Source organism: Neodiprion virginianus, chromosome 3, assembly GCF_021901495.1.
Source record: "Neodiprion virginianus isolate iyNeoVirg1 chromosome 3, iyNeoVirg1.1, whole genome shotgun sequence".
In the NCBI taxonomy this organism is placed as follows: domain Eukaryota; kingdom Metazoa; phylum Arthropoda; class Insecta; order Hymenoptera; family Diprionidae; genus Neodiprion; species Neodiprion virginianus.
This window is the reverse complement of record NC_060879.1, coordinates 7,107,015-7,125,761: the sequence shown is the minus strand read 5'-3', so window position 1 is coordinate 7,125,761 and position 18,747 is coordinate 7,107,015. Positions and strand designations below refer to the sequence as shown.

The following is an 18,747-nucleotide window of genomic DNA, read 5'->3' as shown; positions in this document are numbered from 1 at the left end:
GGTACTCCACCCCACATCTCCTCGGGCCATCAGCTTCCCTCTCGGTTTCTCCTTTGCTGAGCCATCAGGGAAGAAGTAGAAAAAAAATAAATAAATAAAAAAATCACGTCGTTCCTCTTGACGCCCAAAACACCTGGTAGAAATGCTGAAAAGCTTAACCACGTCTCTCCATTTCTCTGCAGTCAGCTTCAGCCGAGCAAACTTCTTTCTTGAGTTTAAACGCACGTTTTTTTCATTTTCGATTACTTTTTTATTTTTGTATTTTTATTTTTTTATTTTTTTTTCGTTTTTTCACAGATCTGCGCGTTACTTTCACTTCAAAGTTCGAGAGGATTTATTGGTCAAGCGATGATTAGAACCAGGATTATAACGAATTCGACACGATGCCGTGAAATGGAATTCTGAATTCACGATTCTGGAATGGAAAAATTCTAGTGAAATATGTACGATCATACGTGTGACAATAAGTCGCTGCTAAGCTTCTGAACAGGAAATTCTGGTACATATATATATGTGTATAAGGGAAGAGTTTTATGAATGAAAGAAATTTGAGGGAAAAAATTCTTCTTCAAAATGTGATCCTCCATTCATACGCAGAACACGGTCACGTAACAGGAATCTGAGACTTCGCAAATTGAGCGAGAAAAATTCCAACTCAATATCGGGACCGCATCCCTTCTTCATCCACCCCGATTCGCTCACTCTCAGTCTGGCAACAAGAACTGCTTTCAACCCCGTATCTTGACCCCTCAGACCTTCTATTCTCCACCAAAACGATTCTTTTTCTTTAAATTTTATTTCCAAACCCCCGCCCCTCGTATACCAAAAACTCGACGATCACCGGAAGGCTCTCGTTTGTTGTTATCAACGTTCCATTCCCTACTCGGATTTAACTAGGAACCTAATGCAGTTTCTTTTTGGTTTCCTACTGGATCGGAACTTTTTTTCACACAATTACATCAACCGGAATAAGCAGTGACATAAACGATGATTGAATGATCAGAATTATTATAGAAGAATTAACGAATAAAATAAAGTGAGACTCGATTATTGAGATATGAAAGAGATTAAAACTAGTTTCCAGATTCCAGAATTTACTATTCTTGCATTTTTAGAGTCAAATATATTTTTCAACCTTCATTCTACGCGTCATATTTCCAGACTTTTAATAACTTTTGCATTGGCGTTTGAGGCAAAGGAAGAGTTAAAATAAGCGTTTTGTAAATGTTACGAACAGCTGTCACGAGAAAAGATGTCGAGGTATGAATGGCGATTTGCGATACGGTTGAGCGTGCATTAGACTATATACATATATACATATATTATATATATATATGCATATGTATATATTCAAAACCGGAAGTGGTGCAGGCAACATTTTGAATAGCAAGCCCATTAACGCGGCGTGTATTCAACGTCAGATTCTCCGTTGAGTAGCTCAGCCGATCTTCTCTTACAACGAGACTTATTTCCTTCAAGTTATTTCATTTCCGCTCGTTCATCTTCCCGCAGATGAAAGCATTGTTCGAACCGCGCAACGCGTCTTCCTTTCTGACTCGGTTGGGGTGTTCGAATTAAACACGACGCGATCTTTGTAAGGATTTTTTTATTTTTCCTCCACACACGTAAGATTTCGGTGATGGAAGGGCAAACTGTGATTTGCGGTTTTTTTTCACCTGCTTTACGGTGTTGCAGAAATAATCCTGACCTCCATTTTCGGCAACCAATCTTATTCTATTCGGTTGAAGTTTGTTTTGTTCAAAATTGTATCTAAATTGAGTTTCATTGATATATTTTTTTTTTTTTTGTTTTTACTAGAATTGATTAACAGAAAGCATTCTTATTAGAAACAGTGTTGACGGTTTTGCTCGGTGACATTTTCTGTAGTGTCCGCACCATCTTAAAAATGATTCAGTCGATCTACTTTAAATATATAAACTGTATTTCTTGATAGTTTACTCTTTTCACCAAGATCTTAATTTTTTTTTTTCAATGATTATTATTTCCTTTCTTGTTTGACAGAATTACAAACGGTCACTATACGTCTTATAAGAAAGAAGAAATCAGAGATCATACGAGAAAACTTTCGCCAAATTTGAAGTAAATCGGTCAAAATATTTTTTCATACTTATAATGGGCGCCGGTAAATATGTCACCGGGTGAAATGATTAACGTTAATATCACGGACAGTGTTTTATCGAATTATTTGAACGAAACGCGAATCAGATTCCATCTTCGCCGTTATTTTTCATCGGCTGAAAGCGTCGTTTAACGACGTCCTCCTAATTTATCGGCTTCGGACACGATTCAACCTTTTTACTATTTTTGCAAAAATATTTGGACCGTTTATCGGGCGAACAGAACTCGGTTCATTCGCTAGATAAACTCGGGGCATTCCCGAAATAACCTATTAACGCTGAAGGCTCTTGCCGGGGGAAAGACTCCTCAGGAATCTCTTTAGACCGCAAAATCGCTTAAGCCGTTTCGGCGAGGATGGCTCATGGTGGAAAAAAGGAAGAAAAAAAAACGAAGGGAAAGGGCAATAGGAAGGAGAACGTCTTTCGCAGACGCCCGAGAAGACGCCCTGATTTAATCCAAGGCGCGGTTGAATTCTGCTCGAATTCTCATACTGGCATGGATTTCGAGTGCTCGCTTGCTAGTTCCCACGACAGTGAAAGTGCTTTTCATGAAACCCCGAGGTGGCATCGCGCCTCTTCCCCAGCTCTTTCAAGTATGCCGAGGTTTAATTCAATTTTCACAAATTTCCAGGTTGAATCTGCGCTTTATGATAATGTCACTTCATGATTCCCTGCAGTACTCGCTGTAAGCTGTCCATCCGTGACGTTAACTGTCGATGGAATTAAGTGAGAGTGAAAAAGCTCGCATTCTGATCGGATCTTGATGTTCGGATCCAATATCGTCAATTACAAAAAAAAAAAAAAGAAAAAGATTACCGTCGTCGATTATGCGAGTTTATGATGCAGGGTGGCAAACCTGGAAATTTCAGGGTATTTAAAAGCGATCATGGAAAACCTGGAATTGTCAGGGGTTTTCAATTTGGTCACGCAAATAACTGAAAATATCAGTTTTCTGTTATGGGAATTAGAAATGATTTCTCGAGGCAACAAGTTCACTTTTTTCCTGGAGAGAACAAATTGGCTTCAAATGATTTTTTTTTTCTTTTTTCTTTGTACGTTATATTTTTATCTAATTCGAATGTAATTTGAACCGAATATCAAGTTAATCAGCTGAACGATTTAAATTTTACCAACTTTCTAGAACTCGGAAAATGTCAGGGAAAACTATGTATTCGGTCTTGGAAAATCTGGAAACTTGAATTGATGTTCATTTCTGTCTAAAGCACTCCGAGGACCGCGAGCCTTGAGATCATAGCAAAAAGCAGCTGCAAAACATTCATTCCATCATCTTCAGCCGCCCCTTTGATCGAAAAAAATACCTTCGGTCCGTCGCGTTTTTCCTGAGTGACTCTGAAATGACAACGAGTTAATTAATAGTAACTTTCGTTGTTTCAGCTTGATTGTGCTAAATCAAAAGACGCGAGTGTGACGGGCGATAGAAATTGCAAAAATGTCTACCTCTTTTCTCTGGGAAGAAAGGCTGAAGTCGAAGTAAGTAACTGAAGATACTTTTAACGTGTTTTCTTTGGAAAGTCGTTTGCTCGCTTACGGCACACGTTTTGAATATAACGGCACACGATGTTGCAGGATATTCCTCTGAAACGGCAGAGGGTAAAAAGAAGAAGGGAAAAAGAAGAATAAAATGGAGTAGAAAAGAAGCAAAGAATTCCAAACAATATTTTGAATTGCTAAAATATTCCCTTGAATACATTGCGCTTAATATTATTCGGCGTATAATAAGTGGGCGGCAGCTCTGCCAGCGGATTGCTTCTGCACTGCACACGGATATTCTCGTAGTTGATTCTATATTTCCACGTCGTTATTCGAATTTATTCGAATGTGATCCAGTCACCGATACCTCACCACTCCCCAAGCTGTATATTTTAATGAAGAGTATAATCATTTATCACGTCACTGTAAGGGTGATCCCCACTTACGAACCCTAGGATGGAGACCCAAGTTCAATCCAATTTTCAAACCCGTAAAAAGATGGAATCGGTTCGGCCCATCGGGCGTTTTCTTGAATCGTATATCGTGCTTCCCGAATTTTCGCTGTCTTGGCTTCTGGTTAAAATCCCGACCAGTTTTCTAGTGCGAACCTAATCCACTAGAATATGGCTTGTGAAAGTCGAACGAAGCTCACGATCAATCTGCAATTAAGCAAAGTCGTGAGGGCTATAAAGATTTTAAGTACCAACTGATACAATGCGATTGTGCCGAATTACTTTGGAATTTTATCAATTCGATACTAATCGAAAATCGATAAAAACTCTTCACTTGCACTCTGTTAAAAGATGAAAGAATTCCTTTCTTCTCATGCATGTCTCTTTGTTCTCTGAGTAATTCATTAGCTGGGTTGAATCGTGAGGGCTTTAGCTTAAAATCTTTTTCAATTAGCGGAACGGCATTTGTTATTATTAGCACCTGTTATTTTGCGACGGCAATAAGCAGAGATTTATTAAGAATTCCGGAGGAAAGACCGTACCCTGTGATGTGAAAATTTGACTTACTTCCGCCACTCCAGAGAATGAAAATGACAATGGAAAGCGTGGACTTGGATTTCCTCTCGACTTCTCATACTTCAACTGCAACGGGTAAAAATTCTTGACCTCCGAGTGTTAGGTACTCTCTGGAAAAACATTTCCACTGACGTCTGTCGTGTAACAAATGGTTCCTTTCTAGGATCTTGTTCTATTTGGAGCTCGTGCGTCACAGAGTGAGAAAGAATAGAAGTCGAAGGCTTTTGTGGGGTGGCTACTAAGATTTCACTGTCTCACGCTCTCCGGTGTGAATATTTCTCCAGGACTTTATTGCCTCCAAGCTCGAATAACGCTTTGATCCATCAAGGAGCGAAGTTAGAAGCGCGGAGAGAGAGAGAGAGAGACGACAACGTATCGAAATTACCAGAATGAATATCGCTGTAATTCAGATCGCGCCGAGGATTCGTTTGTTTCATTTGACACCTGTAAATTAATTTCCTCGAAAGCGATCCGCTCCTCTTCTTGTCTCCAGAGATTTTGTGATTATTTTTCTTGGATTCCATCGAGCAGTAAAATAAACCATCATGCAAGCTCCCGGGTGCTCGATCGAACGAGGTGTGATAATGGTGAATTTTTTACCACTGAATATACTCCTCGTTTTATTCAGCGCTGATGTACGATGCTGGGAAAAATATCAGGGTGCACACACGGCCTCGAGGACTGCATGCAGAGGTAAGAGGGCGAGAGAGAATTAGAAGGAGAAAGAGGAGAGGGAGCCGACGCGATCGGTGAATCCGTTCTTCTCCATTTACGACATTTCTTCCAGCTCTCTTTTACACGGCAGTACTGCAGGTCTGTCATACAGCAGCTGCGCTTGTCAAGTTGAGCTTGCAGTAACCCCTCATTCCACAATTTTTTTTTCCTTCTTGTTTTTTCCTTTCTACTTCCCGCAGGAGCTGATAGCATCGATCGCGTTCCCGCAAGACATATTTTCCGTTTCTTTTTCTCAGCTTCTCGTCTGTCGAACATCGCTTGCTCGGTTTGTCCGTTTCAGAACCTTTTACCTCTTAATCGAATGGCTTCCTCGGTCCAGGATATTGAGTTCCATTTTTGCCCTTCGTATTGCTGTGCTTGTTTTTGACACATTTTATTCCCCTGATTCAGCCCCAGACTCGTAGCGTGCCTCGTCCACTGTATGAAAAAGAGATGGTAACCAGCTCGATGGTCAGAAAAGCTAAGCTCAATTGCGTCGTGTCACCATTGGATAGTTGATGTTTCTCCCAAATACTATTCGAATTGAGTTGGCCGTTTGTTTGGAATTCAGGATATACTTAACAACAACTAGAAGTAGTTTCAAAAGTTCTGTCGCACCACTCGCTAAGAATTAGTCCAAATCTGTCTAGCTATATCTCCATAATTTAGGACATACGAAATGATTGTGGAAAAATTCAAAAATGTGCTATTCGGTAACCGGAACTAGTGGAAGCTTGGAAAACTTCTTTCATCATCTCCGCCAATACTTAACCTTTCACCCTACATATTTTTTTGCTTTTTGTCCAAATTGAAGGATCTAGAAGTATTAATATAAATGCGCCCAGTCCGTTGTACTCGAAAAATTGTAGCCACTGTACGGCAAACCTTCTCATCGCGTCTCGATCGACCTGCTCTTCGCTGGTCCAGTTGACCTTTGTGCTCAAGTACCTACTTAAGCCGTGCCGTTGATTCGCAGTTAAGCTTATCGCAGTCGAGAATCAGGGTTGATCGGCGCTCAACGCGCGTTCCAATTTCCAGGGCGATACACCCGGGAGGTTCGGTCGTCGGGAGAATTCGAAATAGTGGTACCAAGGAAGGTGCTGACCGACGGACAGTTCCTTTCCTACCAACTGCCCCACCACTACAAACGTTCCTACTACAAGGATCGCCACAGGGACGAAATGACGCCGGACGACATGGTGCATTATAGAGTCGCCATTGACGGCGAGGAGCATCACCTGGAGTTGTATCCCAACCACAAACTACTCTCCCCTGGAGCTGTGCTCGAGGATCGGATACCGGAGGCTGGACAACCAGCGACCGACGAAGAATTCCTCAGGAACGGGAGGATGAGAAGGCTCAGAGACACCGAATGTCACTATCACGGCGGTGTTCGGGATCACAACGAGAACAGCGCACTGTCAGCGTGTTACGGTCTTGTTAGTCCATCACATAGCCTCATAATTATGCCACACTCCGGCCTCGTGTGTGTCTGAGCAACACTAATGACCCGTTGAAGGGCGGTGGTTCATACAGAGCGAATTCCTAATGATTGCACGGTCCATCGTCTGCTGAAATTTAATGCGCATGCGCCACAATCCAAGATCAGCTGTTTTCCAGCGCAACCAACCAGCCGCGACATATTTAACCTCAAAAATTTTGACAGTAGTCAGTTGAGCACAATTCTGCCACCGACAACTATCAACGTTTTCGAGGTTAAATACATCTGGGACGGTTGGTTGCGCTGGAAACTAAATGATCTCAGTTGCAGCGCATGCGCATTAAATTTTAAGAGACGACGGTTTGAGGTTACACACATCGCAGACGTTTGGACGCTCTGGCGGATAGTTGATCTGAGATTCTAGAGCGTGCACGTTCAATTTGAGCAGATGACGGAACATGCAGTCGTTAGGAATTCACTCGAATATGGCCCAGTCCATACGGATTCGCCGATCATTCTATGGCGACTATTTTCGACCGATTTTTAACTTTGGCATATCAATCTTTATGCAATTTCACAAGATACGTATTTTTGTGTTTCGATCACAAACGAATTTTTATCACTGCTTCTCCATTTTTGAATTTCCATGAAAATTGTATTCTTCCGAGATTAAAAAATCCATACTTTTTTCAAATTGCCACCATTTCGTTCCCAATTGTGCAATTGCAACAATTTGTTTTTGAAAATGTGTGGCATTTTATGAGCTTTAAGCTTTAAGCTCATTCCAGGTTTCAATCTAGTTAGCCAAAAATAAAATATATGATACCTTTTTTGAGAATTCTCTGCACGCACATTTTTTTTAGCAAGAAATATTTCTATTTTCGTGAACTGATTTATTAAAAAACTACTGCAAATCTAGGGTTAATGAACAATCGTTATAAATATGAATAAAAGTTACTTTGAGTTACAGAAAAAAACGTTGAAGAATTCGAAATTTTGAAAACATGACATAAAATGAAACGAGCTGCTTCCCAAGCCTAGATCATTGATTTTGCTAATCATTCTGAAAGAAAAAAAAAAAAATACATACATTCTCCAAATGATACTTGATGCAAATTTGACTAACGTCAGTCTTGTAAAACTTCGAGTTCCGATTAGAATCGTCGCAATATTATATTTGCCATTTTGAATTTTATATTTCTTACACCAGATTCGTAACCAGAAAATTCATTAAATGCCGTATACTTGTATGGTGTAAATTGAACATTGTAATTCTGGCCTCAGAATCGTAATCACCGACACCAGAAACTTATATATGACCTGTGATTAAAACGTTTATTTTTATTTATTTTTTTTTAACTGTATCTCGGTGCGATATGTCACCGATTCGGCACAACAGCGCTTTCGCGGGTTTAATTGCATCCGTTTGCGGATTTGAATCGGTTTTAGTTCTGATTAAAGTGCTTCTGCAACAGCTATAAGCCGGATATCCACTGAACCAATAACCTCGTACCCTCTGTCTGGATGCGGCATTGGAAGAAGCATCTCCTTTAACCGTATTTAAAGGGGCGCGTCTGTGTTGAGTGTTCGAAATCGAACCATAAATTTGTATTCAAGGATCCATTCTTTACAGTTGTTCACCTTGTAAGAAGACCGATTGTTTTCGAGTTTTACAGTCAAGTCTATGGTTAAAAAAGTTGACCTCCGGAAGAGGTCAAGTAGTAGTAAAAAAGCTGAAAGCTTCTGTATTTTTTTTAACGCTATGTTGCAATTTTGGTTGCGATCAGAAAGCTATAATTATTACAAATTGCGATTCGTTGATGTATATTTGAAATTTTCTTGAATTTGTTTTTGTTATGAGAGTGAAAATGTTCAAGTATAAATTTTTTCTCCCTGTTATAGACCTCGTATAAAGAGCTCAATTATTCGAATTTTTTTGTTGGTCTTGCGCCAAAATCTTTGGAAGAGATTGTAGTAAAGGAATGAAAAAAAAAAAACAAAAAGATTTTAAAGTACTCAATGCCAGTGCTCCTTCAATTGTAATCGAAATTTCCAACATCTATAAGGAATTATTGATCAAGTGCAGCTTACGTTTTTGGTGTATCCGGTTGACTCATTTATTTATGATCAGAATCTTCGAGATTCCCAAATTCTTACGTTTAATACAGATGTATCCTTGGCGTTTAACCGTGATTCATTGTTTGAAATCAGAAACTTGCATCGCTTTTTCACAGTTTTATTTCCAGGGGTTATTTAGGACATCTATATTCCATATTTCTACGTAGGTCTTTATGGATCATTAACATAAACGGGCTACTTGAATCGCCAATTAGCAGCCATTGAATGAATTGAGATTGAACGTTTGGGATTTATCTACTATACCATCGAGTTCCTACGGAACTCGCGGTCTTTAATGAGATATTTATCATATTGCATCAACTCAAAAGGGAAATTTGACCCAAATTTCTTAGAATCGAGTGAAACTTTTTCAAAAACTATCGTTCAAACAGATATCAGAAATTTTGTGCAGTTAATCATACCCGTACCTTATTTATGTATAATATAAAACCGTTATTGCTAAGTCAAAATGGAATTCTGAACAATGGACAGAATAGTTCAGATGATCGTTTTTTGCAACCTCTACAGATCGTTTGAAAATTATTTTCTGATCCACGTTTTGCAGGCTGGCTACATCAGAACGAAACGTTCGCTGTACGTAATTGAACCACTAGAGGGTTACGATTTCACAAAAGACATCGAGCATCCTCACATAGTCTATAAAAGAGCGAGCAAGGATTTCGAAGAAAATGGGAAAGCGATGTGCGAAGTCAACCAGCATATTGTGAAAAAAACAGCAGAACGAGTTGCGAGTAGACGGGAAAGAGACACGCCAAATAATGCCACGTTCTACACCATAGAATTATTGGTTGTTCTAGATCGAACGCTTTTGGAATATCACAAGGATTTTGATGTAGAAAATTACGTACTGACTCTGTTCAATATGGTGAGTCTGTCACGTTAAACGTTGCAAGTAATGTGGACGTTTCTACTTATTTATTTGAATTTACACGATTTGGTTTCTCGGATTCTTCAACAGGCTGCTGGGTTGTTTCAAGACAGCAGCCTCGGTGTCCAAATGGAGTTAGCTATCGTTAGGATTATGAGACTCGGAGTAGAAGACGACGAGGTTTGTACTACCAATAATTTTAAATTAGTTGAAACACCTAGCTTAAAGTACTTAAGAATTATGATAAGAAATCCACCTGCACCACGTTCGTTTTCTGGATTCACCGTAACTCAACCCAACAATATCATAGATGAATTTATCAGTGAACAAAGACGCGGAGTCCACACTGAAGTTTTTTCAACAATGGCAACAGAGGATGAATCCGGGGGACGACACTCATCCGAATCACCACGACTCTGCAGTACTCATAACTAAGTAGGTGCAAGTCTAATCTTGCCGCTCACGAGCATTGACCAACTGTCGAATCACGACTTTTTATATCAAAACTAAAATCATACAAGCATAGCTTATATGGCTCATCAAAATGCTTGTCACTCATGGGAAAATCTCCCGATTCGATCCTGAGGCCACTCATCCTCAACCTGTGAGATGATCAGTTGGTGTTCCTTACTGTGCGGGAGCTTTGAGTTTCACTAGCTATCGACGAATGTGATTACCTAATCAGGAGTTTGGCAGGATAGATATCTGTTTGACGCAATCCCTCTGCGGTTTCACTGGCATAACAACCATCGGAAGTACCTGCGACCCCGTTAAAGGTGCGGCTGTTGTAAAGGACGACGGGTTGAGGACCGGGTACAACATCGCTCATCAAATCGGACACACGTGAGAGATCACACAGTCACATTGTACAGCGAAGTACTCCGGCTGTGACTGCGATTTCGCGACCTCTGACCTCAAGTATTGTTTAAGGCTTGGCATGTCCCACGACTCCAAAGAGGAGAACGGCTGTTCAGGAATCACTGTGCACCGAGACGGTTACATTGAAACTTCCGTAATGTATTCCGGAAATCCTTACGTCACAAAAGGGTGGTCCAAATGTTCACAGAGCAGCATCAAGGCGTACTTACAGTAAGGAAATTGCAAATTTTATGCTCCCCTGCGCAAGCAGGTGACTGCCTTTCCATCCTCGTGAAAATTTCCTCAACCGCTATACATCGAGCTTTCCAGAAACCCCAACTCGCACTCCCAAATCTACGCGACTCCTCGTATTTCATCAATTTCCTCCCAATCAGCGCTGCATTAACACTAATTTAGGTTGCTTAGGACAAGTTACCTCATCGTATCTGGAATTACCTTTGCGTTTAATTGATTTCGGCTCGGATATTCTAGTTCATTTCAGCCAGTCAACTTCACTCCTGGTTATTCTATGTTCAGATCTGGAATGGGCACCTGCCTCGAGGACGAGGCGCAGGACCATCAGTTCATTGGTAACAAGATGTTACCCGGTGTCATGTACAATGGTGATGACCAATGCCGACTTTACTATCGCCAGGACGTCCGCCAGTGTGATTTGGGACTCGTGAGTAGATACTATCGATTCTGTTCAACTATGTACATGGTGGACGTTTTTATGTCATGTTGAAAAAAAACGAAAAACATTGCAATAGAGCAATTTGACCAGAACTTTGAGAGACCATGTGTCAGTTGATGTGAAAGACTTTTGTTATACATTGAACAGGCAAAAAATTATAGTCAACACAAATATTTTGATGAAAATTTGGTTACCCAAATGAGTGCTGATTGTTGAATTTCAAGTCTTCTCGTTAGCTTTGAAACGAGAGATTTTAAATTCTACCTCACCTTTCTCGGTTCATTTTAATACGTTTGCAACAGGACGAAATCTTCTGTCTGTTATCATGAGACATTATATTCAATGATGGTTGAGTCTGTGACAATCATGGAAATTTTCTTTCACGACTACCGGCTATAAGACCTTCGTGAAGAACAGACGTTGCGAAGAAACTCCCTGGTTCTTGAGCAACTAGGCCTTAATTTACTCAACTTCCAACCCTACGACTAACTTTTTCACACCACTAAAATGTCCTCTCAAAAAGTATCCGCAAATGATCTTTCTTGACCAGTGCTAAAAATCTTTCCGCAGATAAAAACAAAATTATCACCGAGAACTGTTCAATAAACCGATTAATAAGCTTGAATAATCATGGTTTCTCTGCTTGAAAAAAAAGATTTGAATTGATCTTCTAATATCGTTCCATAGATTACCGAATTATTATAAAACTTTTCATTTCAGTGTACTGATCACTTAACCAGAGTATAGATTCCTTCGCTGATGATCTACATGTGTGTGTGAGTGTGTGTGTGAGTGTTTTAGTGTGTGTATGTGTGCGATTCTGATGTGGATTGAATTTATTTGATGAAATTCCAACCTTGTTTGTACGGAAGAAAAACAGCCTCATTTGTTCGGCGGAATCCTTGAACAAACATAGATTATAAAACGTACTTTGTGCGGTGGAGCGACGTACGCTTGCCTCCGCTCTGTGTTTGAGCATCTGTCCTAACGCGCATTCGTTCCAAATTCAAATTATATTTTCTCGGAGGATGCAGCCAACTGAAAGCTTTTACACTCCACATATTTTGCGCCGCTTTGATTCGTTCAACCATAGGCAGTGAGCTTAACTACCGAGATGAAAAGCGGAGGTTTCGTAAAATTGGAATTCACAATGTTCTTTGATGTTAGCATTGAGAATCAGTTGTGAGAATTAATTATCGCCAAGCATAATGCAACAAAGCCTATATTTGTTTTTTTAGAGAACGCGATATTTCTGTAAGAAGCTCTCGTTTGTCGAAAAGAACTGGGTAAAATGTATTTACATCAGAATATTAACTGAAGTATTTAACATACAAAATGGAAATCAGATATCACAAAAAAATTATGAAACAAGAGATAAATTTGATTCTTGTGTGTGTTCACATATTTTTCATAATTATGTGGATACGCGGAATCAGATTCAGAAAACCGTAAAGAAATATGTGATTCTTCAAGTACTTGGATAAAGGGTTATACTTTTCTGAAATTGTTTGAATATCTTTGGAAATTTTTCGAAAACGTCCCTATAGAGAAACTCGTGGAGACATTTTTCTTCGAAGCTTTCCGTGCTTCAATATTTCTGAAATAATCGGAGAATGTCTGAATCTGTTCCAATCTGATAAAGCTTGACGAAATGGTACTTATTGTAAATTAAACTGTTCGGAATATCAGTCTCAGAAAGAGTCGACGATTCTGATAAATTCTGATGCTGCAGACAAACGCTATCTAGCAGTTGAAAACGGAAGCTTGCAGCCAGTTTTTTCGCTGACTGACTTATCGGTCTCGGAGCGCTGCAGAGTGTGCCATCCTGTAAAGATGTGTTTGCGTCTCTGGGAATAAAGAATAAACTTTGAATTTCAGACCTGCCAGGAATTGAGGTGCGCTGTTCCTGGGAAAGGTTGCCTGTCACAACGGACACCTCCTGTGGAGGGGACGCCTTGCGGAGAAAAAAAGGTGAATTACTAAAAAGTGCTTAATTCGAAAAAACAAAGACTTGTCGCAATTTTTGGCGACCTCGTGCTTCTGACAACTTTATTATTCCCACTACCGACGCCCTTTTTGCATGCTTTAAACGCTGATTGACTTTCAAATTACAGATCTTGACATCGTACAGTCTACGACAACACTCTCTGCTCTTGTTCATACCGATTTCATCCTCTTCAATTGTTAATGTTTATGAAAATTCTTCGTTTATATTCTGAAGACAGATGATCTCGTATAATTCAACATATTCGTGTGGGTTTAGAAACATTTGTACTGACAAATTAGGTTCTGGTTTAACAACAACAGTTGAACAAAAACCGCTAGTGATGAATTCATGCGTTAGACAATATATTTTAAAGAACCAAATCCTGTTCAATTATATTTCATCACACTTCGTAGCTTTACCTCAACATGTGACAAGTTTATTTCATGGTATAAAACGGAAACCGGATATGCTTGAAAAATTCACCGTACAGTCGGAATACTTTGTGTAAAAAAATTAGCTGATCCACAGGCGTCCGACGTGTGAAATATTCCTTTGTGAAAATTTGCTCTTTCATCAAACCTTTCACTTTGTTCGGCCTTTTACCGTGATTATTCACTCTAGAGAAAATACGACAAAGTCCGTTCTTGTAGTAAAAACTCTCCTCTTTTTGACGAAAATCTCACTTGGACACTTCCGGCAAACAAAAACTGTGCCGAATGTTTGGTTTTTAATGTCAATTGATGCTAGCATTTTCATTGCCGACTCCGCGATTTTTACAAGGGTATTTCTTAGGTCTCAGAATCGATTCAGAGTGAATTCCGATCAGACGGTAGTCGGAACATTGAAATCAGTCGGTGATGTATGGGGTAATCCACCTAAACTCGATCGGTTCCTGACCCTCGTTATCTTCAACTGGCTGCCAATTTTTTATATCGTTTGAAGCACAAAAGTCAAGTACCTGTAAATGATGTCAGATTTATTTTAACCTCTGTTTAGGATGTGGTACGTTTAGACATTATTCGTAAATAGGATTATCGAGTCAAGGTATAATAATTCAGAGTTCAGATAACATATAAAATATTTCGTATCACAATAATCTTGCTTGATTTAGCTGCTTTATGTAATTGAAGCTACATTCAGATGATTTGAGAATTTTGATTTACTAAAATCATTCGTTCTCCTCTGTGTATAGAAAGAAAGAAAAACTTCTGATGATATTGCAGGTATGGATAAATGGCATTTGAAAAATCCAGAACATTTTAATGAAAATATAATATGCGTAATTCGTTTTAGACCATCCGTAAGAATCGACGTACGCAGATTAGATTTTTCCGCTAATGAGTTCTTCAGTTTGGGAACATTTTTATCGAGACAATTACGCAGCGGGAATTTTGTACATGTATTTGTATTATTGATGTAACTACAAGAGTGGTGATTCATTGAACGAAATGTTGCGGATAATTAGAATTGCAAATAACCCGACGAAATCTTAAAGATTCGATGAAGTGTTCGGCAGAGAAATCAAACCCCCTGAGGCAAATCAGCATTAAAAATTATAAGAAAAAAAAGTGCAAAGTGAGACGCGACTGATTATTCTCACGTGAGTATCCCGTGTGTGTAATAAAATATTACACAGCGACTTTTCAGCCGGTGGAACACCGGGCGCTCCCAGAGTGGCGAATGGTTAGCTTAACTGTAAACCCGGCTGATAGGCAATTGCTCTGACGACGTCTGCGAATCTCCTTGGTTCTGAATCATAGCCAGGTGGCGTCAGCAGATCTAGACATTTTATAATTTCATGGGTTATCGTAACGGAGTAGGAATATGCTGCCAATAAGAAATCATTCGTGATTTTTTATTTCTGCAACCAATCACACAATGTAATTACTTTTATCAAGTTTTGCGCATTTTTTCAACAATGTAAGTGACTGGTACATACCATCGAAGTAAGCTTCTAGTAATCTCGTTAAAGCTTTCGTAAAGTCATAAAGTATTTTAGGTAAAGTTAGAGGCACGAGACGTGGGTTTAAAAATGAGAAACAACAACTTCGTTTCGGGCATTCTAGTGAAAAGCTTACGGACTCTTCAAAAGCTTAGAGCTTTCATACCATCTGAGTATAACTTCACTTTCCTTTTCAAATATCACGCATTTCGTGCTTCTCTCATTGCTGCACAATGATGACATGTACATTGACACACCTCGAGTCACGTTTTCTTCTGTTGCAGTGGTGCTACCAAATGAAGTGTCTGCCGATTGGCGAACGTCCCGGAGCCATTGACGCTAATTGGGGCGCCTGGTCACCCTGGAGCCGGTGTTCGCGGACTTGTGGTTCAGGCGTGGCGTTTTCTGAAAGAAAGTGCAATCATCCGAGGCCTTCAAACGGCGGTGAAATATGCCAAGGCATCAAAAAGCGGCACAAAATTTGCGCGACTGAAGTGAGCGTCCATAGTTGATTTCGTATAGACTGGAAACCGTTTTACGTTTGTTATGAAACAACTGATTCTTGACTTAAATTGTCTTTCAAAGCCGTGTGAGATCGGAACACCATCCTTTCGCGACGTACAGTGCGCAGAATTTGACGACTGGGTCTTTCCGGAGGACGGAAAAATTCATCAATGGGTGGGATATAATTTGCCTGAAAGTGAGCTTAACTTTAATCCCTAAAGAATAGATAATCGTCAGAGACACCATAGAAGTTTTTTGAATAGTCCTCGAAATAAGCACAATTTGAATTTCTTAATTTGGGATCAAGTAGCGAAAGAAAAAAATATCATGCAAAATATTTCATAAGCTACTGGTTCAGATTCCAAGCACGAAACAACTTTATGTTATGAATTATAATATTTCACCGGTAAAATCTTTTTTCCAATCGCGAATTGTGTACAGAAACGAGTAATTCGGGTTGGCCGTGTGAAAGGTAAGCAGATTATGGACGAGTCAGTTCTTGGATTCTACTAAAAAGTGGGGCGAAATAAATCTTTTGAATAATTTATAGGAATCTGAGAGCAATATGTTTACCTTCGTGCTTACGAGCTTCGTTTATTCGTTCGACAGTGAAATTGATTATACATCAGGCTGGAGAGTAAAAACGTGTTTATTCTTTCCAAGATTTAAAGGCGTCCGAAAATCCCTGCGTGCTGTTTTGTCTGAGTGAGACAAAGCTGCTGACATCTCTCAAGCCGAAGGTCGTCGATGGCACAACTTGCTATAGGGGAATACGGGACGTCTGCATCGGAGGAAACTGCAGAGAAATACCTTGCGACTTGGATATGGAATCCAATGCGGTTGAAGATATGTGCGGAGTTTGTAAGGGGGACAGCACCTCGTGCCTTCTCAAAGAAGGGACTAAATTCATCGCTCAACAGCCACGTAGGTTCGCCGTTCAATCACGAGTCTCCAGAGCTTCCGTTAATTATCGCCCAAATCGTTCGGGATTGCGTAAAAATACAAAAGTTTTCCTCGCTTGAAGGTCTGAAGAAATTGCTTGACGTACCTAAAGAGGCTAAGAACATCCGTGTGGAGATAACCGAGCCCACAAAGGCGAGGATAGTGGTTAGGACAAAGGGATCGAAAAACGTGCTGATCGACGGGTAACTTGTCTGAATTCATATCACATATACTACGGCCAGTGGTTTTGAGGTCTCCATAGTGCAATACTTTCAGCAATCGACTGGGCATGTTTGATTTCCCGGGTTCAAAGGCCTGGCTTGGTATGATCAGAGCGAGGCAGGAGGCACTTAACATTCCTGGACCCGTATCCGAGGAGTTGGTGATACTGGTGAGTTGACGCGCAGCAAAACTCTTTGTTCTTTACGGTAGATCGACAGTCCAAAAAATCGGTGTTTAGATATATCCCAAGGAAAACGTCACCCTCAAGTATTCACTGGGTTTGAAACAAGAAACCCCTCGAAAGCCTGAATTTTCCTGGAATTACATCGATTGGACACGTTGTAATGCACTCTGCGGTCCAGGAGAAGCAGTTTCGGTACCTAAATGCGTGGAAAAGATTGGAGGAGAAGTGGAGGATACTTACTGTAAGAAATCAACCAAGCCTGAAGAGAAAGTAAAACCTTGCAATCAGGCACCATGTGTCCCTAGGTGAGAAAAGTGTTCCAATTGAGTTCAAGTTGTTTGAGTTTCGTGTAACTAAAAGAGACAAAAAACTCAGCGGGATTCGGAAAGGTCAACCAGAAGTTCCAAGGGGTTGATATTAATTACGTGTCCTTTATGAATTGAGTTGTACACTACAGGGTATTTATTTCTATTTCATTAACGTTCCAAGCAGATTTCCAAAGTTCTCTTGTAATTTGACATTGTCAACATTATATAATAGGCAATCCCGTAATCAATGATCACACCAAAACTAATCTACCCTTAATTACCTTCGTCGAACTGCATTCCATAGATGGATGATTGGTGATTGGCAAGGATGCAACCCCTGTACTCCTGGTTGCAAAAAACAGCGAGCTGTCAAATGCATTCGGCCAGTCGGTCACGGTGAACAAGAAGCGGACATCATCGCTGAGAATTACTGCCAGGGCCCAAAGCCAAAGGATACACAACAGTGTCTCGTACGGACACGCCGCAATAGTGGTAATAAAAGTGCCGATAACGAATATGAAGATGAACGCGAAGAAAGTAATGCCGATGAATTTTCAGTGCATGATAAATCGGACGAACTTGATGAAACTTCTTTAGGTGTGAAAAACACTGTGCACGAACTTGACGGCAATGATGACGGTTCAAAGATGGACACTGACTTGGCAGGAGATTTCGGAGAATTTCGAACGAATCAGAAACAATCAGACACGAATGATCGCGCGTCAATTATAGAAAAGAGGACCGATCAAAGTGACAGTCAGACTACATCGAGAAGCGTCAGCAACATAAAGGAGGGCCAAGTGGTGTTTGACAAGGAGGACATCAAGAACTTAACACTTACTATAATCCTTGAACGAGACGAGAACAACAATATCGTCAATTTTCCCAAAGATTTCGTCCCTCAACCGAAGGCCAATGAGACAGACTTCACTCTTGTTGGAATGGATGCGGTAAAATATATCCAACGGATCCAAGAGGAGGGCCACGCGTCGTCAGAACCTCCTTAACGCTGACTTAACTCAATAGGGATTCCAATCCTGATTACCTTGTAAATATGTGGTCATATGAACGACCGTTCGCACGTCGTTCGAATTATTCCCACCTTGTTCCGAAGTGAGATTTTGCGAACTAGATACTGTACACAGCTCTCAAGTACATTTAATTCTCTTTTTTATAGAGGTAGGAAGCATTTCTACATGCCATGATTTAGAGACGAGATTTTAAACAAAATTATTGAGTGTAGTTGATGCTGTTGTAATGGTACGATTTTTTATAACTCTACAGTTC

General features: G+C 40.1%; 1 protein-coding gene across 1 annotated transcript; it reads left to right on the top strand.

Moving 5' to 3' along the window:
* The first annotated feature begins 5,202 nt into the window (after window positions 1-5,202).
* Window positions 5,203-18,671, top strand: LOC124301088 (A disintegrin and metalloproteinase with thrombospondin motifs 6-like). Its single transcript, XM_046755774.1, has 15 exons — window positions 5,203-5,350; window positions 6,410-6,810; window positions 9,496-9,816; window positions 9,910-9,999; window positions 10,505-10,662; window positions 10,750-10,908; window positions 11,215-11,359; window positions 15,585-15,794; window positions 15,886-16,000; window positions 16,468-16,728; window positions 16,829-16,949; window positions 17,023-17,137; window positions 17,207-17,457; window positions 17,765-17,952; window positions 18,019-18,671. The coding sequence occupies exons 1-15, from the start codon at window positions 5,203-5,205 to the stop codon at window positions 18,465-18,467; spliced, it is 3,132 nt and encodes a 1,043-aa protein (XP_046611730.1). The 3' UTR covers window positions 18,468-18,671.
* The last annotated feature ends 76 nt before the right edge of the window (window positions 18,672-18,747 follow it).

What these genes read in the sequence shown, in the direction of transcription:
- LOC124301088 (XM_046755774.1), top strand. Translation starts at nt 5,203, where the DNA reads ATGCAAGCTCCCGGGTGCTCGATCGAACGAGGTGTGATAATGGTGAAT. An exon ending in GGGATATAATTTGCCTGAAA is followed by an intron (nt 16,001 to 16,467) that starts GTGAGCTTAACT and finishes ATTCTTTCCAAG; the next exon opens with ATTTAAAGGCGTCCGAAAAT. An exon ending in ACGGACACGCCGCAATAGTG is followed by an intron (nt 17,953 to 18,018) that starts GTAATAAAAGTG and finishes ATGAATTTTCAG; the next exon opens with TGCATGATAAATCGGACGAA.